Source organism: Peromyscus maniculatus, chromosome X (genome assembly GCF_049852395.1).
Source record: "Peromyscus maniculatus bairdii isolate BWxNUB_F1_BW_parent chromosome X, HU_Pman_BW_mat_3.1, whole genome shotgun sequence".
Taxonomy (NCBI): domain Eukaryota; kingdom Metazoa; phylum Chordata; class Mammalia; order Rodentia; family Cricetidae; genus Peromyscus; species Peromyscus maniculatus.
The window spans coordinates 42,022,123-42,045,142 of NC_134875.1; the positions used below are offsets into that span (position 1 = coordinate 42,022,123).

Below are 23,020 nucleotides of genomic sequence, written 5' to 3' on the forward strand. Positions count from 1 at the left end.
AGGGAAAGCCGAGGGACCACGACCCTTTGTGAAGGGAGAGGAGAAGCTGAGAACGTAAAGGAGTAAGTTGAAGAAAGGTCTGCACCCCGGAAGGTGTGAAGGAAGGCATGGCAGGGAGGTAAATGACAAGACTCAGAGCATGGTGTCTGAAGCATGAAATGAGCCAAGGGGTGGGGAATGAGGCCTGAGCACAGCCCTTGCTCAGGCCATTGAGCATGGCGCTTAACCCACAATCACATAGGGACTAGGAATACATAGGAAAATATTCTCTCAGCTCTGGAATCACAAGGTGAAAGCATGGAAGTCCCAGCAAGGGCTTCTGGACTGGCTCCAAGAATCAGAGACCCTTTGTCAACACACTCAGGAGTCCCATAAAACACTAAACTGAATTCAAAGGATTGGTGTAGACCAATGCAGGCCCTGTGTTTGCTGCTACAGTCTCTGAGAGTTCAGAGGAGCTTTGCTCAGTTGATTTGGAGGGACTTGTTCTCCTGGTGTCCTCCATCCCCTCTGGCTCTTACACTCTTCCTGCCTCCTCTTCTCTGGGGTTCCCTGAGCCATGAGGAAAGGAATGTGATGGAGACATCCTGTTTAGAGCTGAGGATGAGATGCACTGGATTGTTACAGGCAGCTTGATTGTGCTATTTACAGTAATTCAGAAGTCAGAGGCGTCCATGCTGACATAGGCTCTGGAAGCACTGTCCTAGTGCTGAGATTATGCTTTTCAGGGGAAGTAAACTGTAGTTACCGGTACACTGGTTTGTGAAGTTGAAATAAAAGAATATCAAACTCTGCAAGTAACTCAATGAACCCTGATGGTATCCCTGTCCTGTGCCATTGGTGTTACCCCATTTCATGGTTAAGGAAGCTGTGAACAAGGCATTTCATTCAGAGTTCCAAGATATATGGAACTCAGGCTTCAGGATTTAGCTAAATAGAGCTGACACTGCCCATCCCATTTTCTTTTTAATTAGCTGCTTCTTTCTTTGCCTTATGTTCTCTTCCCCCTCTGAAGTTATAATGCTGAGATATCCTAGAAATTGTGTGGCAGTCAGCGAGAGGAAAAACTGTCCTCTGAGGCCCAAGTACAAATGTCAAGTGCCTTTCCATGGCTCCACATTAGCACAAAGATCCCAGCTTCCTGCATTAGCCTGCTGCAGACTCGGGGTCTCTGTCTCTTTATCTACACTGACAAATCCATGGACAACTTTTATATATAGTCAATTTATATACATAGTCAACTTTTATAAACACACAAAATACACTGTAAGGAATATGGGAATCTGTCAGGAAGAGGGGTACTGACCCTTGCCCAGTTTCTACGGTGGTTAACTCAGGCACCTATTATTTTTTCTGAAAATGTGTCATATGCCTTATAATGTGTCTACACCCATACACATGTACAAATACAAACACGTGAACACATACATACACATAAAGAAAAGAAAAATAAATCTAAAAAATTTGAAATGTATGTTTAATCCTGACACTCCCCCAAACTTCCAAGAGCAGGGAAAACCCTAGGGTTATGCTAAGTGTCTGGAGAGAAGAGGAGAAACAAACATTTAGGAAGACTTATGAAATTTTATATGTGATATACCAGTAGGCCAATTTACTCTTTTTCTTGGAACATTATTTTCTGGATGATTTGTCCCTTTTCTTCAGATGTCTCATTTGTCCAGTGTTCTTCAGATTCCATAGCCTTCATTCTCCTGAAAGACAAAAACAAAAACCTTTCCCCAAGCCTAACTTTGGGAGATTCCCCTTTGGCAAGTTACATCTGATTACATGAAAAGAATTTGTTAGTGGTATAAGTTAATTTTAATTGGATGATTATGCTAGTCAATGTCCTCCTTAGTTAAAGGTACAACAATTTCTGCTGGGTCTATTCCTGCTAATTGACGAAGCCTCAATTTTCCTTTTAAGATCAAGTCAGAGATTTTTTTCCACATAAGTTTTCAATTTTTTACTCTGTTTATTTGGTAGAAATATTCATTCCAATGTAATTTCTTCCCTCTACAATAAAATTCCTATAGCAGAATTCTTAGAGAGTAAAAAAAAAATCAATCAAGCTTTGGATCCACACAATCCACATGTCCTTCCCGTACTTTCTTTTCCACCAAGGCCAATTCTCTCTCAGCCTGAGGTGATAATTCTCTTGGACTATTTAAATCCTTGTCACCTTCTAAGGTTTTGAACAAATTACTCATTTCATCATATTTTACCCCAGCAACAGTTCGTAGATAGGAAATGTCTCCAAATAATCTTTGAAAGTCATTAAGGGTCCATAATTGATCTCTCCTCATTTGCACTTGTTGCGGTCTATTTTTTGTCCACATATTTTATATCCTAAATAATTAATAGTATCTTCTCTTTGTATCTTTTCGGGAGCAATTTGTAATCTTGAATAAGGCAAAATTTTCATTACTTTTGGGAATCTGTCGGAAGAGTGGTGGTACTGACCCTCCCCACTTCTGACAGTGGCTAACTCAGGCACCTATTATTTCTCTGAAAAGCTGTCATATGCCCTATGTCACATGCCAAATATTGTTTTAAACACTTCCTGAATATTTATGTATTTACCTTCCATCCAACAGAATAAGGGACTGCATCGACATCCTCAGTGATAAGAACTGAGGCAAATATTATATGTGGAATTTAAGAAATTATAAAATTATTATAATCTGAGGTAATTATTTCTTAAGCAGATCATTTTTTTCTTTTGAGGGGAGGGAGTGTCTTTTGTTTGGTTTTCGACAGTGCCATTAACTAGAATTATATTCAAACTCAGTCCCAAGACCTTGATGCTGAGCTTGAAGAAGAATGGCTAACTAGCCTTCAATGTACTACCAGGGACTCCTGTATTAGCAGCCACTAAGCTGATCATGTCCAGTTAGTTCTAAGCCCATTCTCTGAGCAGCAGTAGTAGGTGGAGGGTGAGGTCCACAAAAATTTTCTACATGTTCACGCAAGGATCCTGTGGTCAGTGTGTGTTCCCACCTTTCTCCCATCTCTCTTCCCCAATTATCTTGCAATGCTACACAATTCACCCTTCAGTGTCATCTCTACAACCTAGGAGGAACAGGCAGCATGCGCATGCGCACAGACACAAGCTAAAACTCATTCTGCACACATGCCCTAGAAGTAAGGTTTAACTTCCCAGGACCTTTCACAGGCCTGTTCACAGTGGCTCCCTCAGTGCCTCATCTTTGGGCCACACCCACCATTTGTGCACCAAAGCAAATTCCACCTACCTCAGCAGGAGTTCATAAAGCCCAGGGAAGTTAGTCAGGGAAAGAAAAGCCTATGGCGCCCATCTGGAGAGGAGCATGTGGATGTCAACCATGAGGAATGTGGAGAAGTGTGGAGCATGCGCAGAAGGACACATTGACGTCACGCATTCCTTGACACCCCGTCAGTAGTAGAGACTGACCGAACAATAGGCCTCGAGTGTGGGCATTCCTGGGGCCCCACTTCTCTCTGTGGCTTTGGCCCTCTACTAGTCATGGCCCGCAAGCTCTATTGGCGATATATATACATTGTGAGAAATGAGAATGGTGAGGAGATAGCTCAGGTCCCCACCTTAGAGGCTGCCTTGGCGATGGTGGGTGGCAACCCTAGTGGAGGTGACGCGGGCTGCGTAACGGCACTAAATAACGAGGGTCGCCAGTTCCGTGGGGGCCAGAACAACTCAGCTGAGGCTGTGATTAGGATTCCGAGGCGCCGTTCATCACAAAGGCGACGGCGAACCACATTGCAGTTCACACTGTGGCAGGTGGAAGAAATGGAAAAATTGTTCAAAGAAACCAAGTACCCAGATGCGCTGGCAAGGTATGTGTCTGGCACCAGGAGCTATCCCCAACCTCCCTGTTGTCTCAGGTTGAGATGTCCTTTTGTTCTTCCAGACCCTGGTTTCCTATCATCCCTCCTTAAGCCACTGCTGTCTTCTCCCTCAGTGGTGGGTACAGGAGGGTGCCTTGTGTAGGGGTAAAAGTCAGTATTAGCGTGTAGTGTTGACCTGAAACAAGTGTACATAGTCAACAACACTCATTTAGAGTCATATTGTAATTTCTGTAAAATATAGAAACATGAGTATAGTGTGCCAATATACTCACTAGTGTAAAGTTCACCAGTATTAAGGATTTACACTTTGTTGGGTGACCTCCTCACCAGTAACCTCGTCATCTTTTCAGGGACTGTGTACCTATCCATCAACTCCTTTTGGTTTCCATTTCCCTTCCCCTTGTGCTATTTTTTAAATGAGTATAATTTGCTCAGCATACACTTTGACATTTATTTTTAATTTTTAATAGTGTGTTAAAATTATTCATCTGTATTGTTTAAAAACTTTTTAAGAGGTAAAAGTATTTCAAAAGCGAGACTAGTTCTGAGTATGAAAGTTAAATGTGGGTGTGAGGGAGGATAGCAATATTAAAAAAGTGTAGTAATCATATATGACTCTGCATTTCATGTAAAACACTGCACACTAAACATTGGTGGTTTTCTTTCCACAGGAAGGAACTTGCACAAGCTTTGAATATTCCTGAAGTCAAAGTGAAGGTCAGTAAATCCAAGCAAAGCCATTGAACAGTCAATCTACAGCCTTCCTCAGGTCTTGGGAAGCCTTGTCCTAGGCACTTTTTTATTTAAGATATTTTCATTTTACATACCAACCACAGTTTCCTCTCCCTCCCCATCTCCTGCTCTCAGCCCTCACCTCCCCCATCCACTTCCACATCCACTCCTCATAGGGGGTAAGGGCTCCACTGTGAGTCAACAAAGCCTGGTACATTCAGTTGGGGCAGGACCAAGCCCCTCCCCTGATGCACTGCACTTCCAGAGAGGCTGATGCACTGCAGCTCTAGAGAGGTTGATGCACTGCAGCTCTAAAGAGGATGTTGCACTGCAGCTCTAGAGAGGTTGATGCACTGCAGCTCTAGAGAGGCTGATCCACTGCAGCTCTATAGAATGATTTACTACAGCTCAAGAGAGGTTGATGCAGTGCAGCTCTAGAGGTTGATGCACTGCAGCTCTAGAGGCTGATGCATTGCAGCTCTAGAGAGGATGATACACTACACCTCTAGCGAGGCTGATGCATTGCAGGTACAGAGAGAAGGTGGAAACAGGACAAAAGAGACAACACCCATGGTCTCCTGTTTGCACACTCTTCAGTGTGACTTTCCCAAAGCCTCATTTCTGATTTCCCCTTTCCTCTTACAAATGTAATAGATAGGCTTTAGGGATCAAACACAGGGAACTCTGACTTAATGTGAGCCCACATGAGTCAACCACTGGGATATATTGGAGGTATCATGATGGTAGTAGGGCTTCTGGTCCTTTGGTTGGTCTTCTTTAGACTATACATCCACATAATAGGCAGGGAGGGAAAGTACATGGAGTCACAAATGTGCAGTTTGACAACTTCCCAATACAATGGACTCTCATTCACTAGGAGCCTGAGAGGATGGTGAAATCTAACAGATAACTGTGACTGTGTTTCCATAGGTAGGCCATATTTAGGAAGAGCTGATTTATGACTACTTTCCCCACACTGTTGTGGACCATCTTACTCTTTACCTTTTGAAGAAAGATGGGCTTTAGATGTCCTGGTGATACAGCAAGACCTAGTGTGCCCTCTGTGCTGGACAGGATTCTGGAAATGTAGCTGAAGCAGAGATAGTATTCTTCATCCTGATACTGAAGAACTTTGTATATCATGAAAGAATATACTGTTCAGATTTACCGTGGGTGGAAGTTACCCTTTCTGTTGAACTCCTGGAGATGGCAAAGGTTTCAGTGTCCTGTATGTCATTTAGGTTAAGTTAGTCAACTTTCACAAACCCTGGAGGCTGTGATGTCAAACCATTGTCCAGGCCCTCTCTGCCTGTTCGCTCTCCAGAAATTTCAAGCACCACAATCCCATTGGCACCCTTGAATGCTATTTTGTTTCTGAAAATCTCCCATGCTTGTTTCTGTTGATTAACTACTTCATACTGAAGACTGCTTTTACAAACAGAAAGCTGTTCCCCTCCATACGCCTTTAAAATGTGCTAACATTTGGTGACCTAAAATCTCCGCCCATACAAGAGGAATGTATCACTAGTGAGGAGGGTATTCTACAGCTGATGGTCAAATGTCAGAACCAAGACTTTCCTTTACCCAGTTACCATATATTGAAGTAACATCAAGGAACAAGTCGTAAGCTAAGCGTTCCATCCAATAAAAAAGAAACCACTGAAGTGTTTATACTGCTGGAAAAAGACAGAATCATGGCCTATCGCAGAAGTTGACACACAGCTGATATTTGCTTTTATGAGCTGAATAGAAAGCAAGCGTTATGTGTCTTAAAGTGGTTTTTATCTCTTGGCTCTGGGGTGGAAGCCAATGCTAAATCCAATCCTGTCTTCCTCTGATTTCAGACATGGTTTGTCCATCGGAGAGCAGAAGAGAGGACGAGAGAGAGGTCTGTCGTATTACAGAGCATACCTCCTCGTATTGAAAAAGTCATTCTCCTTAAGGAAAGGGATGGCAATCCCCAGAGTGTAATCTATGTTCAGGGGCAAGATGGAAATTCGGTGACACCTGTACTCAATGAACAGCTTAACTAAAATTCAGCACTCATGTTAACAATAAAATCATGAATTTCCAAGTTATTTAATTTCATATGCTTTCTGGGGTTTTGTAGTATATAGATGTACACTCTTCAGGAAATGCCATTTAAACAAAATGACAAGTTCTGTTTTTTGGGGGGTGACATTTCTAAGGCATGATTATTACTTGCACAGATGACTATTCCCTACACATGTTATTTGTGAAACAGTGGATCTCTTAAGCCTTCTTGATTCAGGCTTACTTGATCCTTTGAGCAAGAGATTCAGTAGTAACCCTGCAAATGTAGAATCTACGGAGAAGGTGGGCACAGAAAGTATTGATGGTGATGATTACTTTTTATTTGGGGAGGGGTCACAACAATTCTTTCTTTTTTCTTTCAATGAAAATAGACATTTTTGTCACATAATATACCCCGATTATGGTTTCCCTTGCCCCTACTCCTCCCAGTTCCTCCCCACTTACCAGTCCATCTGGACATATCTACCTTTCTGTTTGTCACTAGAAAACAGCTCAGGTGGGTGGAAGCCACCCACAGGCCAGCCTGGGTCCTCAAGGAAGGCCTGGGCTGACTAAAGACATTGACAGGCAGGAGGGTGCCAATATGATGAGCAAATGTATGGTGGAAAAACGGGAGAAAAGGTGGGGCAGAATGGCTCATGTGCTGTGGAAAGAGGTGGAACAGAAGAAGGAAAGGTGGTGAGGAGCCGGCTTGGGTGGGTGGCCTGCTTGTCACCCAGAGATGTGATGACACCTGGGCCCAGGCTGATGCAAAGGGCCACGTTTGGGTCCGTGGTCCTACTGTAGCCAGGGTCTGTGTTGACATCCATGGGCAATGTTGCCACAAAGGCCACAGGATATCCAGTGTCTGGGATGCCACCTGTGGACAGGTAGGTGTCGAAGGACCATTCCACCTCAGGGGCTATACTGATATAAGTGGCCTATACTGCTACCCTGTGCCATGGTAACATCAGGGAGTGAGCTGCACCTGAGAGCCATGTCTGGGTCCATGGCCTTACTGCAGTTGGGGTCTATATGTTGGAGTCCATGGCTCCAGCTACCATTGAAAGCCATGCATGTGTCTAGGGTCTGGGCTGTCACCTGGGATCGTGTTGGTGTCCCTGGACAATGCTGCCTCTGGTGCCATGCCAATATAAGTGTCCTGTGCTGCCACTTGTGGCCTTGGGACATCCAGGATATGTTGCTGCAGGGGACTGTGCCTGGGTCCATGTCCTACTACAGCCAGGGTCTGTGTTAAAGTCCATGTCCTGTGTTTTGCCTCCAAAACCACATGGATGCCCAGGGTCTGTGACACAACCTGTGGACTTGTTGTCCAAGCCTCCAGAGCCATGCTGATCTGAGTAGCCTATGCTACCACCCAGGGCCTAGGTGTCATTCGGGCCTAAGTAGCTTCTGAGGGCCATGTCTGGGTTCATGTCCCTACAGCAGCCAGGGTCTGAGTTTATGTCTATGGCTCCTGTTACCACAAAGGGGCATGAAGATGCCTGAGGTCTGGTCTGCCACCTGAGACCATGTTGCTGTCCCATGGCCAAGCTGCTCTGTTTGGCCTGTGTTATCACCTGGGGCCATGGCACCTCAGAGGCCATGCTGCGGTCTAGGGTCATCTTTTGTCACCATGGGCCATGTATATGCCCAGGGTCTGGTTAGTCACTTCAGACCATGTTGGTGTCTGAGAGCCATGCTGCTTGCTGCTGGGGCTGAACTGCTTTGAGTGACCTGAGCTGCCACAGGGGACATGGTAACATCTGGGCCTGAGATGCTCTGCAGGGCCACCTCTGGATCTGTAGTCCTGCTGTAACTGGGGTCTGTGTTGATTTCTGTGGCCCTTATTACCATACGGGGCCATGCATGATGAAATCCAAGGGCAGTGCTAAGCCAGCCCTGCCATGTGTTGGCCCTAGGAAAGCTGGCCCTGCTCCTCACTAGACAATTCAGCAAGAGTGCTGATCCTGACCCTCACAGGAGAGCTGGTCCCAATGGCTTGGGCATGGAGAGCTGGCCCCCTGTACTTATGAGAGTTGGCCCCACCCCTCAACACAGGCATGAGAGAGATGGTCCTGATGCCATGAGCATAAGAGAGCTGATTTCACCCCTCACCCGAGGGGGGCAGCTCTTCTGTCAAGGACTGGCAAGCTCAACTACCACCCAGGTTCATATCCAGGTCCTTGGATTGGCCCACCATCTACCCCATCTAGGACCTGCTGGAGCATGTGAAGGGACTGGTACTGCAGATCTCCATGACTAGGGGCAGCCGTGGGATGTCAGAGAGGAGTTTCAGTGAGGATCCAGTGATGATGGTGGACCAGAAACCAGAGGCCTTAAACCAGACCAATGACTCATTGCAATTTTCATTTTCAGGTGGGGCTGATTGAACAAAAGGGTATACTGCAGGACAAACCAAGGATCCCAGTGCCACTCAAATGAATGAAGAGATGTTGAAGAGGCAGGAAAGACAGAGGAGAGATGTGGGTCTTTTGTTTGGTTGTTTGGTTAGTTTAGTTTGGTCTTTCTTTTATTTTCTTTTGGGGAGGGACACTGCAAGAGTGGAGGGAGGATATGAAGGGACTGGGAAATGAGCAGAATTGGAGTGCATGATGTGAAATTCCCAAAGAAATAATAAAGGTGTGTGTGTGTGTGTGTGTGTGTGTGTGTGTGTGTGAAAACATACAGGTTTCTAAAGGGTAATAATGAAATAAACTATAGCCGAGCTGTTATGGTACACACCTTTAATCCCAGCACCTGAGAGGCAGAGGCAGGCCGATCGATCTCTGTGACTTCGAGGCCAGCCTGGTCTACATAGTGAGTTCCAAGACTGCGAGGGATACACAGAGGAACCTTGTCTTGAAAAACCCAAAATAAGTAATTAAACAAGCAAACGAACAAAAATAAATAAATAAATAAATAAATAAATAAATAAATAAATAAATAAATAATAACATAATAAGTAAAACAAAAACTAACATGTTAGAACTGAACAAAATTTGGTGAGTCTGGGGTCATTCAGAAATTCACTGTCACCATGAATAAATTTTAATAAGAAGAGGTTTTATTAAATAAATACTGGTGCCAGCTGCTCATGACACCAAGACTGCAACTGAGATCGCTCCCAATTGCAGCCCCTGGTCATATTAATCCAAGGTTTATAAAGCCAAAACCACAAGATTACATGTATTCTGTCTACATGAAAGCATGGTCTAATTTTAACATATATGTCTTGTAATTGTCCCAGTCATGGAGCATAGTAAGCAAGTTTGATTACAAAAACAGAAATAGTATTTAGTCCTATGACCTATTATCTTGCTAGAACAGCAGATTTTACAGGATCAGTCAATTTAAGGACAGTCTTCAATGTCTTCGAAAAATAGGGGTTGAGGGTGAGCTCCTAGGGCACAGCTTGTACAAGCTAGGGGCTTGCATGTTCCAGGCATTTTTTTGCTCTTTGGTCTCTCAAGCATAGTAAATCTAAACTTTAAATGTAATGTTATCATTCACAAAAATAAACAGGAAGAAAAGAGCCCAAGAGAAGACACAAGAATCAGAGACCCATTTGTTCACACACTCAGGAATCCCATAGAAAACACTAAACTGGAAGCAATAATATATATGCAGAAGTCCTGGTGCAGACCCATGCAGGCCCTGTGCTTGCTGCCTCAGTCTCCGAGAGTTCAGAGGAGCTTTGCTCAGTTGATTTGGACGGTCTCCTGGTGTCCTCCGTCGCCCCTGGCTCTTACACTCTTCCTGCCTCCTCTTCTCTGGGGTTCCCTGAGCCCTGAAGGAGGAATGTGATGGAGACATCCTGTTTAGAGCTGAGGATGAGATGCACTGGATTGTTATAGGCAGCTTGATTGGGCTATTTACAGTAATTCAGAAGTCAGAGGCGTCCATGCTGACATAGGCTCTGGAAGCTCTGTCCTAGTGCTGAGATTATGCTTTTCAGGGGAAGTAAACTGTAGTTACCGGTACACTGGTTTGTGAAGTTGAAATAAAAGGATGTCAAACTCTGCAAGTAACTCAATGAACCCTGATGGTATCCCTGTCCTGTGCCATTGGTGTTTTCCCCATTTCATGGTTAAGGAAGCTGTGAACAAGGCATTTCATTCAGAGTCCCAAGATATATGGAACTCAGGCTTCAGGATTTAGCTAAATAGAGCTGACACTGTCCATCCCATTTTCTTTTTTCTTAGCTGCTTCTTTCTTTGCCTTCTGCTCTCTTCCTCCTCTGAAGTTATAATGCAGAGGTCTCCTAGAAATTGTGTGGTAGTCAGTGAGAGGGAAATCTGTACTCTGAGGCCCAAGTACAAATGTCAAGTGCCTTTCCATGGCTCCACATCACCATAAAGACCCAAGCTTCCTGCATTAGCATGCTGCAGACTCGGGGTCTCTGTCTCTTTATTTACATTGACAATCCCATGGACAGCCAAGTAGTCAACTTTTATAAACACACAAAATACATTATAAGGCATATGACACCTTTTCTGAAAAAAATAATATGTGCCTGATTTAACCACCATCAAGAGTGGGGAACGGTCAGTACCCCTCTTCCTGACAGATACCCTAGGTTTTCCCTGCTCTTAGAATTTTTGGGGGGGTTAGGATTAATAATTCGTCCAATTTTTTTCCATTACTTTTTCTTTATGTATATATGCGTGTTCATGTGTTTGTATTTATTTCTTTTTTCTTTTCTTTTTTTTTTTGGTATTTCGAGAAAGGGTTTCTCTTTGTAGCTTTGTGCCTTTTCCTGGAACTCACTTGGTAGTCCAGGCTGGCCTCGAACTCACAGAGATCCACCTGCCTCTGCCTCCCAAGTGCTGGGATTAAAGGCGTGTGCCACCACCGCCCAGCTGTGTTTGTATTTCTAAATGGTCTTATTAATAGAAAACATGGAGCCAGATATAGGGGTAAAAACCTGAGAGAGATCAGAGGAATAGGAGCAGCCACACACTAACCTCACCTTGCCTACTCCAAAGCTTCCAAAAGGAGACTTCCTGTGTACCCATGCCTCTATGCCTTGCTGTTCTGCCATCTGATTTGCTCTCTCTGTCCAGCTACATCACTTCCTCTTCCTGCCCATCACTTTCTGTCTTTATATACCTCAAGACCTCTGTGGTTACGTACTGCTGGAATTTAAGGCATGTGCCATCACACCTGACTCTGTTCCCAGTTATTGCCTTGAAATCACTGAGATCCAGACAGATCCCTGCTTCCCAAGAGATAGGATTAAAGGCATGTTCTAATATTGCCAACTTTTGTGTTTCCTTATAATGGCTGGCTTTTTCCTCTGATCTCTATGCAAGCTTTATTTATTAGAGCACAAATAAAATTTCACATTTCCCCTTTTTTGTCTAATAAAATAAAGTTATAACTAATAGAAGAAAAGCTATATACAATAAGTACATTAACTATATACAATATATATGCAAAATATATATCAACAATGTCTACTCTATTTGCATTTGACAAATTTAGAGAAAATATTCCATTATCTATCCTATTATGGTGAGTCCAAAATGTTTTACCTAATTCACTTTCTCTCCTAACCTATATTACCAACAGAAAACTATCTTATGATGCCTTTCAATCTTACACACTTAACACCTCTTAGTGAGTTGCATTTCTGAATTTCTTAACAAGAAAACTGTAACTACAACTATCTGATCTTCAACTCCCTCAGACACCAGAGAAGGAAATAATATTACCTAGCAAAACAGAAAGTACAAACCAGTGACTTCCAAAGAATGTGAGTTGACAGAAGCAGCCAGCTTCCTGGATAGTCACCAGAGTTTCTCTGCAATGTTGGGGCATCATCTTCGACCTATAGGCTTAGCAGATCTGACAGACTCATTTGTGAAGCAGGATGTATGCAAGGCCTACAGCTCAACCACACATTCAGTGCGAGTATTTCATGTACCAGATAAACTTGGATGCTGCCAGTGTCATGTCATGATTCAGGATTTTCAATTCTGGAAATGGCTGGTATTTTTGGAATTCAGTGTAGTGGGTAGCCATTCCAGCTTTGATCTGGAAATTCCAACCCCTATTGAGGCTTCGGCAACTGTCATGCCTACAAGGCGGGGCCAAGGGAGGCGCAGAGATACCCGAGTTCTGAATGGGCCAGCACTCTCTCTGTTCCTGGACCCTAGACAGTGGAGGTTGACCAAGCAGAGCTCCAGAGAACACCACTGGACTTCCATACACCTTCCCCAGACCCCACGACCTACCTTTCTCTTTTTGGGAAGTAACCCACTAAATAAATCTTTCTTTTAACTACATGGAGTGGCCATAATAATTTCACCAATATCTGGCGCCCAACGTGGGGCAAATTCCAAAGGCTTAATTTCACCAATAATTCAGCTTCCCATTCTTCTTAGTTTAAGGGTGGCTTCACCTCCTTTATTAAATGCCAGTCTACTATTGAGAGGTCAGACTCTGTCAGCCTAGTTACTCCTCCAAGAATAACTGTTTCATCTACTGTTCCACTGCACACCCAAAGCTATCAGTCCACTACCTGTTCAGCTGCCTTTGTAGGAAGGGGCACTGTACCTTTTCCAGATTGCAAAGCCACTTCAGTGATGGTGCCATATTGCCTTGGCCTCAGAGGACTCCTGTTGCCACAACTGCAACCACACTTTTCTTGGCAAGGATTGGTAGTCCTTTGTTTTATGTCCTGCTTTTCCATTTTGGACAACATACTGCCAGCAGTCAATTCTAGGGCATTTTCTTGCCCAGTGGCTAACTTTTGCCACAGTGAAAGTAAATTCCATGTGGAGATTCTTCAGTGCCCATATCTTATCTAAAGTACATTGGTGCTGCCAGGAGTAGACATGTCCCATAGTCAGAAAAAAAAAGAAAAACAAACTTTGTTATTAAAACATCTTAAATGCCATATACTGTAGATCGCTGAAAGGTTTGAAAATGACCTGTATATCTGCAATATATCTCTGCTTGATCTTGAAAACATACCTAATATGACTACAAGTTCAATTGTAATGACTAACTACTAACTTTCATTTCTTCATGTCCTAATATTTGGTAATAATAACTTTCAAGGATTAGCAAATTGCATTACATTTAAAATGAATTGTATAGGTACAATATCTTGAACAGTCTCAAATTGGTATCAACATACATACTTTGTATATGATATATAAGAATCCAATCGAATGTAAATTGTTTAAAACTAGTAGATGCCTTTTAAAAGTAGATTCAATAATCTACCTTTTATCTATATCCTCTTTTTCTTTTCAGAGTATATTCAATAATCTACCTCTTATCTATATCATCTTTATCTTTTTCTTCCTTTTTCTTTCAAACAAGAACCATAAATCTAATTTCCTTTGTTTAACTTTTTTCCTGACCACTAGCAATTAACAACTTGTAACCAACCATCCTAAACAATGACAATTATTCAAAACCCATTGAAAGAACAAACACCCTTCCTCGGGATGGCAGGCAGCTGTGTGCGCTGGTCAGGACTCCAGGGTCGGGGGCCTGAGTCTCATGTTCCATGGTCCGAAGGTCTGATATTAAGATGGTAGAGGAGAAGGGCTTCCTTCGAAAACTTTGGCCTCCTTGGTGAAGTGCATTAAGGTGGATGCTGCCCCACATCACCTGAAGCAGGGATCACTAGGGACCGGGACATCCACAACCTCCCCTCAACAGGCAGGCCGTCCAGGTCCCTGAGCTAGAGACAAGCACACATCAAAAGAAGAAATATTGCACCCACCTGCTCTCTAGTCTACCAACACCTGGGCGCAGGCCCCACCTTACCCGTCTCCTAGGCAACACCAGGCAACCATTCTGACCTACCTCCAGCTCTGTCACAATCCCTCTCCTCTGCAAAGTCCTCCATCTCCCACCCCTCATCTCCTCCCACCCGACCCTACCCTATACCAATTATCAGACACCACGGGAAACGTCTCTTTCTATTCTCTAACATCCCCAAGACCCTGTAAGGCATGGAACTCTGTATCCTCTGTGGACACCCACCTACCTGTGGCAGGGCTAGGCACACGCAGGACTCACTCAGCTCTTCAAGAGATTCAAGTGGACCTAGGACAGGCAACATAGAAGCTGAGGGACTCTTAACACAAACACCAGGATTCCTGCAGCACACAACCACCCCTATTCCAGGCATCCTCACACAAAATTCCCTCCAGGGGCCCAGATCCATGGAAGAGAAACAAGTGTCCATAGACAGAATGGGTCTGCTCACCAGCCTGCATAGAAAAACACTAACAAACTCGAAAACACCCCACATCCCACATGCAGATTCTCAATTTCTCAGCTACCCTCTGACTTCCTGTCCCCCCAACCATCTGTCTATCCTCCTCTACCTCCAATTCCACCTCTATCTCTGTCTTTCTCTATCCCTCCTTCCTATGTACACTCTAATCCTGGTCTCCAGGGTAGCTAGGCCATGTTCAGTCGGGAAATGTTTTGCTTTGCACTCCCCAACAGGAAGCCTTGCTTCAATGAGCACTGAAAGCCTACAAAGGCCCACCTCCACACTGCTGACATCTTCCATGATGGAGCCTAGAAGAAAATCACTCTCCCTGCCACCTGGAGACAAGCCTGTCTATGCTCTTCCAAATCTTCCTCTCTACATAGCTTCCTGGAGACATTTGCTGAGGCTAACAAGGGCGCTTCCTAGTGCTTGGGTTAGGGGTGGAGGCCCTGACCTCCTAGACCTGCCTGGCAGGCCACTTCAAAGGACAGTCCTGCCACCTTCCTGATGGTTCCTACACAATGATCTCATCCACCATGGCCCGGCTCGGCCCTGAGCCCCAAAACACACACAGGTTGCAACACTCCAAAACTTGTGCTCACCTGAGCTGGAGCTGAACGATGGAGCCCTGTAAGGCTTCCCCTACATGCCAACCCGTGCTTCCCCTACATCCCAGAGCTGACCACCATAAGTGTTACATACTGTGCCTCTGAGTCACTGTTTATATCTTCTCACAGTACTGGCGCACAGTAATACCCGGAGTACACACACACACACAACACACACACACACACACACACACACACACACACACTCACGGACTCCTGTGCGCTCAGCAGTTCTAGATCTCTAGATAGAGGCCTCTGTTAATTTCAGAGCCTTCTCTAAGTATTCTTCCATCTGAGATGATGCCTGGACAGGGTAGTGAAGGACAAGGGGCTTTTGGACCTTTGATCCTAGGGGCTCTAACCTGGTTTAAGGCAAGGTGAGCTGGCAGGTAAGACAGGAGTATGCAGCCTGCAGGTGTGTCCTGCATCCCAGAGGGGAGGCTTGTCAGGGGAGGCAGGGGCCATGAAATCTGGCCTCCATGGTACCTAAGTCCTGCCTGGCCTGTTTGTGAGCACCCCTGAGTCCAAACCCTTCTCGACCTGCTTCTACTTGGATTCTCTTTGAGCCAACACACTGCCTTACTGGGTACACACACAACCAGCTTGCAGAGGATGATGATGGGTGAGGGCTTTCAGACCCCTTGTAGGGATGTGGGGATGTGTTTCTGGAGCAGGAACCTTTTCTGACAGGTCCCAGGTCCTGAATTCCACTTGAAGCACAGATCCAGGGAAAACCCTGTAAAAGGAACAAAAGGCAAGCCAGAGAGAATATCTGGCAGCCAGAGAAGAGAGGGGATGGAAGGAGGAGTTAAATGGATGACAGACATTTGGCCACATTGGCTAGCCACCAGGCCTGAGACCCTGACACCCTCCCAGAGATTCAGGGCAGAGTTTGTGTGGTCTCCGAAAGTGAGCTGTGGGTACTGCTGGGGATGCTCAGACAAAAGCTAGGGGGTGGCAGGGTGGCCTTGTGCACCATGGGTACGGGCAGGCAGGCTGGCGCCCTGGCAGGAAAATTTCCCCAAACCGACCATGATGCAGCCCAGGCTGCACAATCCTCTGCTGAGAAGTCCTCTGCTCCTGCCAGACATGGTGCCCAGAGGACCCGGGAGGCTGTGCTTCCGTGACCCGCAAGCCAAGCCTCGTGGCGCCTGCCCGGAGCTGGTCACTTGGACCCTGCTTCCACCTCCAGCTCCCCTGGGTCATAGAGCAGGTAATGGAACCACTTTGGTCCTGGAGGCCTCACGAGGAAGCCCTTCCCTAGCCGGCCTGCCTCCATTTCCAGTGAAGCACATGGACTTGCTGGCGGAATTTGCAAACTGCATCCGCCTGATGGCAGCAGAGCACCACAAATGTCAGCCGCCAATGGTGAAGCATGCTCTGCCTCCGTCCTTCGCAAAGCAAAAAAAAAAGTTTTCAAAAAAAGGCCGGAATTCTCCTATCTAGTTCCAAGATGGAGGCCAACCATGTAGGCCTAGACTGTACAGACCTGAGGCTCTAGGGCTGCTGCTAGGGATCCCAGGGTGTGCAGCGGGTGGGGGTGCGGTGGACAGATGTTGGTTAGCGACCTTAACAGGTTCCTCCATGCCCTGAACTGCCCTGAGACACTCGGCTTTGGGCGCAAGCCAGCCCATGAAGGCGGGTGGTGGAGGGTGTGATGGAGGGGCCCAAGTGCGGAGTGTGTGCATGTGGGCGCAGAAGCACTGGAGAGCCCACACCAGACCCTAAGGGAATCCTACACAAACCACATGCCAATCTGGACTCTAGGGGAGGAGCCTCAGAAACATACTCAAGGATTTGGGGACCAGGGGCTGAGCGTCGCCCCCTAGCAGCCAAACCAGGGTATTCTCACAGCTGCATCCCTGCCCTAGAATGGCCCTCACCCCTAACACACACACACACACACACACACACACACACACACACACACACACACCCCGCAGCTTTCACAGATTCAGCAGCTGTCTACAAGAATCCACCCAACTCAATGGGACCCTAGGCCCAGCATGGGCTTCTCACCTGGCAGAAGGCCGCTCTGGGATGGACACAAGGGAAAAGGGCAGGCAGCTGTGTGCACTGGTCAGGACTGCAGGGTCGGGGGCCTGAGTCCCATGTTCCATGGTCCCATGGTCTGGTATTGAGATGGGAGAGGAGAAGGGCTTCCTTCCAAAACCTTGGCCTCCTTGGTGAAGTGCATTCAGGTGGATGCTGCCCCACATCACCCGAAGCAGGGATCACTAGGGGCCGGGGACATCCACAACCTCCCCTCAACAGGCAGGCCGTCCAGGTCCCTGAGCTAGAGACAAGCACACATCAAAAGAAGAAACATTGCACCCACCTGCCCTCTAGTCTACCAATACCTGGCCGCAGACCCCACCTTACCCGTCTCCTAGGCAACACCAGGCAACCATTCTGACCTACCTCCAGCTCTGTCACAATCCCTCTCCTCTGCAAAGTCCTCCATCTCCCACCCCTCATCTCCTCCCACCCGACCCTACCCTATACCAATTACCAGGCACCACGAGAAACGTCTCTTTCCATTCTCTAACATCCCCAAGACCCTGTAAGGCATGGAACTCTCTGTATCCTCTGTGGACACCCACCTACCTGTGGCAGGGCTAGGCACACACAGGACACACTCAGCTCTTCAAGAGATTCAAGTGGACCTAGGACAGGCAACATAGAAGCTGAGGGACTCTTAACACAAACACCAGGATTCCTGCAGCACACAACCACCCCTATTCCAGGCATTCTCACACAAAATTCCCTCCAGGGGCCCAGATCCATGGAAGAGAAACAAGTGTCCATAGACAGAATGGGTCTGCCCACCAGCCTGCATAGAAAAACACTAACAAACTCGAAAACACCCCACATCCCACATGCAGATTCTCAATTTCTCTGCTACCCTCTGTCTCCCTGTCCCCCCAACCATCTGTCTATCCTCCTCTACCTCCAATTCCACCTCTATATCTGTCTTTCTCTATCCCTCCTTCCTATGTACACTCTAATCCTGGTCTCCAGGGTAGCTAGGCCATGTTCAGTCGGGAAATGCTTTGCACTCCCCAACAGGAAGCCTTACTTCAATGAGTACTGAAAGCCTACAAAGTCCCACCTCCACACTCCTGACATCTTCCATGATGGAGCCTAGAAGAAAATCACTCTCCCTGCCACCTGGAGACAAGCCTGTCTATGCTCTTCCAAATCTTCCTCTCTACAAAGCTTCCTGGAGACATTTGCTGAGGCTAACAAGGGAGCTTCCTAGTGCTTGTGTTGGGGGTGGAGGCCCTGACCTCCTAGACCTGCCTGGCAGGCCACTTCAGAGGACAGTCCTGCCACCTTCCCGATGGTTGCTACACAATGCTCTCATCCACCATGGCCCGGCTCGGCCCTGAGCCCCAAAACACACACAGGTTGCATAACTCCAAACCTTTTGCTCACCCGAGCTGGAGCTGAAGGATGTAGCCCTAAAAGGTATCCCCTACATGACAACCTGTCCTTCACTTTCAACCTGGACTTATGACCATAAACCCTTATATATTCTGCCTCTTATGCACAGCTTATGGGCCCTCACATGACTAGGACACAATAAATCCAGGCACACACAAACACATAACCAACACACACACACACACACACATACACACAAACAAATGCACCTGCGTGCTCCGCAGTTCTTGGACTCTAGATAGAGCCTTCTGTTAATTTCAGAGCCTTCTCTGTGTATTCTTCCTGCTGAGATGATGTCTGGACAGGGGAGTGCAGGACAAGGGGGTCTTCTACCTTTGACCCTGGGAGTTCTCCCTGGATTTAAGGCAAGGTGAGTTAGGCAGGAGAACACAGGGGTATGCGGACTGCATGTGTGTCCTGAATCCTAGAGGGGAGACTTGTCAGGGGAGGCAGGGACCTGGAATCCTGGGCCCCATGGTACCAAAGTCCTGCCTGGCCTCTTTGTGAGCACCCCTGAGCGCAAACCCTGCTCTGGATGCTTTTTCTGGAATTCACCTTGAGGCACCTCACTGCCTTGTACTCCGGGGCCACTTGGTACACACAACCAGATTGCTTAGGATGATGATGGGGTGCTTCCCAGAGTCCTTGTAGGGTTCTTGGCATGTGGCTCTGGAGCTGGAACCTTTTCTGACAGACCCCAGTCTCTAAATTCCACCTGTAGTACAGCTCAAGGGGAAAGCCATTTGTAAATAAACAAAAGGCAAGCCAGAGTGAAGGCCTGGCAACCAGAGAGGAGAGGGAATGGCAGGGAGGGTGTTACATGCATGACAGACTTCTGGTCTCACTTGCTACATGGCCCTGAGCAGCCTTGAACCTCTCCCACATACTTGGCAGTATGTGTGTGGTTTGCAGAAATTTTTTCGTGTTTCTGGGATGGCTTCACCTATAATTCCTGGGTCGACATTTGGACTTTTTCACATGGTGAGGTAGGCCAGAAGAAATTCCCTACATCAAACCAGATGCAGCCTAGAGGGTCTGGATTCTACATGGTACAGCGACAGCAATTCTTCTGAGAGAATATTTTAGTTTACATACATGTTTTCTATATACAGCACTGATATATATCATATATTTTTATTTTCAATGTATATAGAATATATATATATCATATGAGTAGGTTAATTATTCTATCCTGACCCATATAGTGTCAAATGACATTTGAACCCCACTCCATATCTTTGCTTATAATGGATATAAACAAGGAGTAATTTCCTTGATTTAAAAATGTACTTAAAATAGTTGTCGACATATAAAAACGTATAACATTCATGGAAGAAGAATTGTAAGATCACAGAGGTGTCTCAGGTAAAAGCATTTCCTTCAGTGAACCTGAAAACCTGTGTCTAGATCCTCTGCAAACCATAGCGTCCCTGTCATTCTACCTTTGTTTAGGTAGATAGAAATTAAAGAAGCGAGCAGAACAAAGCCAAAAATTCTAGGTCCACTACTGTGTGCGTTGAGAACACAAAAATAAGGGAGACCCTGTTTCAGACAAGGTTAAAAATGAAAACTAACTGTTAATATTTGTTCTGACCACCGTGTATACTGTGCCTCATGCACTACACATATACACTTTGTATACACACACATACACAGTCATACACACACATAAATTTAAAAGATAAAGTAAACTTCAAAAATAATTCTGCCGTGCTGAATGTGTTACAAGAGTCCTCTTATCTTAGCATTGGGTGATGATAGCAGGAGGATGTCGTGGACAAAACAGTTTGAAAAATAATAGAGGAAGAGATCCTAAATCTATTCCGGTATCAAATCACCTTGGAGTATGCACAAACTTGAGAAAGAGCGATGGCTACCTACAGGAAGTTCCTAGTTCCATGCCTGGTTCACCGACTAAACCTTGATAAACCTTGTAGGGATGCAGAAACTCAATGGAGCGGTAACTTCTTTTGTATTGTTTTGTGTATTTTGTCATTCATTATCATTCTAGATGATAGAGGAGGAAGCCTGAGTATACGTACATTTGAGTAAAAACACAACAAAGAAAAAAAACCTATGGCTATATGTGAACATAATATTCATTGTGGTAAATAAGTAGGAACTATGATATCAATCTCTTCAGAAACTTTAAGTTTTAAATAATGCTGCATTGGAGGCTTATGCTTCAGTATGAGAAACAACAAATACAAGGATACAGAGGCACACCCACAAATACAGACAATGCTCTCATTTGTAAATAATTTGCATTTTGAACTCTATTTTAAATAGGACTTGCTCTTCTTAGGCATATTATGTATTATTATAGACTTTGGTATCTGAAAGAATTTCTTATTAAAAATTTTAAATTTTAAGTTTCATTATTGCTTTAATATCCCAGGGAGCAAGTGGTTGTTGGCAGAGTGCTTTTCCTTAAGTGAGCAAGGTCCTGGTATCCGAAATCAGTGCTGTAAAGTATTTATGACCTTGATTTCATATCTTCTCCAGTTCACAAAACTCTAGAGCCTAGACCAGTGAAAATGTGACTGGCCGGTGGTGGATGACTTTAATCCCAGCACTTGGGAGACTTAGGAAGAGGGTTGGAGGACAGCCCGGTCTACAGAGTGAGTTCCAGGGGCGGCCAGGGCTAGACAAAGAAACCTAGTCTTGCTAACAACAACAACAACAACAACAACAACAACAAAAAAGACCCTGAAGTTTTGTGAGAACTTGCCAATACACACTCAGAAATGCAGCTGTTTTTAGTAATTTTTTTCCCTCTGAAACATCCACGAAAGCAAACGTTCTTGCCCTAAGTTTGGAGAACCCGCACAGCCTTGCAGAGGGCGGCCACACTTTAGCGATTACTTAGCTCAAACCACCACAACACCCGCGCCTAACTTGCTGTGTACTGGCAGAGAGTGGGGGGAGGGCTGCTTATTGCTAAGTCCCTGAGCCCTCTCTGGCCTCCCACAGCCTCCTCTACACCAGGGACGTGATTCCGGGTCCACGAAGCCCTTCCAACAGGCTTTGCAGATGCTGCCCAGTGCACAAACTCAAGGGTCCCTAAACGCATGAAAAAGGCCATCCCACGTGGTGTCTCCTCCACCTGCCCCAGGGTCCCAGCAATCGCCAATTCTCAAAGCTCCCAGGTTCAGGGTCCCACACTCAGTCAAGGGAGAGGCCCTGGCTTCAGAGAGATCGCTCAAGTTACCAGGAAGGTGGGGATAATGCAGGAATCTTACTTGGTCCAGGCCTGGCCGTCCTGTGGTGGGATCTCAGCCATCTGTGGGGACTGCAACCTCCAGCAGCATGCACTGGGCGCCTCCTTCCCACTCTCCCAGCTCTTAGTTGAGGGTAAGTAGTAAAGAAAGAAAGAAACTCCTGTCCCTCTGAGTGCTGGCCCCGCCCAGCGGATAACTGATCTCTCCTAGATTCGCCCCAGAGTCTCAGAGGGGCGGGAGCTGTGGACCTGGGAAAGCCTCCAGGGTTTCTTTTCTACTTCCTGAGAAAATCTTTAGCTCCATTATGTGAGACAAAGGGTGACTGAAGGAACCATGTAACGGGAAATTAGCATTTACGGGAAAAACAAGCTTTAAAAAGTTTTAATAAGGATTAAAGTGTTGTGGCACCCTTTGGGTGTTTTGCCTGCATGTATGTGTGTGTACCACAAGCATTCCTTGTGCCCACAGAGGACAGAAGAGGAACTGAGAGCACAATGGAGTCCTTGGAACTGGAGTTGCAGACACAGATGGCTGTGAGCTGCCACAGAAGTGCTGGGAACTGTACCTGGGTCCTTTGGAAGAGCAGTGGTTATTGCTCTTCAGGAGGGTCATGTCCTCAAGTTCTGGCAGGCAACCAGACCAATGGCAACAGCTTATATTGTCTGAGGAAATCTCTTGGACCATCAAACCACAAAACTCAAAGGAGGTTTCACACACCTGGCACCAGAATTTTTCTCCTAATGTCTGTGCTTCCAGGGGAGGGCATTGTTCCCCAGGATGGGATATTTCCAATTAACTACATGTACATATTTTGTATATGCATTTTTAAGAAAGCCTATGAGAAATAGATCTGCCTATGGATTCTTTCAAACACCAAAGAAGTCATTATC

At 45.7% G+C, this 23,020-nt stretch overlaps 1 protein-coding gene and 1 long non-coding RNA gene across 2 annotated transcripts; one reads left to right on the forward strand and one right to left on the reverse strand.

Annotated features, from left to right (window-relative positions):
- Nucleotides 1-3,278: 3,278 nt before the first annotated feature.
- LOC143270906 (uncharacterized) lies at nucleotides 3,279-6,653 on the forward strand. Its single transcript, XM_076562221.1, has 2 exons — nucleotides 3,279-3,831; nucleotides 6,420-6,653. Exons 1-2 carry the CDS (start codon nucleotides 3,506-3,508, stop codon nucleotides 6,544-6,546), a joined length of 453 nt encoding a protein of 150 aa, XP_076418336.1. The 5' UTR covers nucleotides 3,279-3,505; the 3' UTR covers nucleotides 6,547-6,653.
- Nucleotides 6,654-12,988: 6,335 nt separating this feature from the next.
- Nucleotides 12,989-22,257, reverse strand: LOC143270686 (uncharacterized). Its single transcript, XR_013047929.1, has 5 exons — nucleotides 22,152-22,257; nucleotides 18,070-18,128; nucleotides 17,482-17,758; nucleotides 14,621-14,679; nucleotides 12,989-14,311 (listed from the first exon to the last, which is right to left on the reverse strand). It is a non-coding gene; the product is annotated as an uncharacterized LOC143270686 (long non-coding RNA).
- Nucleotides 22,258-23,020: the final 763 nt, after the last annotated feature.

Coding starts and splice junctions, on each gene's coding strand:
- LOC143270906 (XM_076562221.1), top strand. CDS start 3,506: ATGGCCCGCAAGCTCTATTGGCGATATATATACATTGTGAGAAATGAG. Junction 3,832..6,419: donor TACCCAGATGCGCTGGCAAG/GTATGTGTCTGG, acceptor CTCTGATTTCAG/ACATGGTTTGTCCATCGGAG.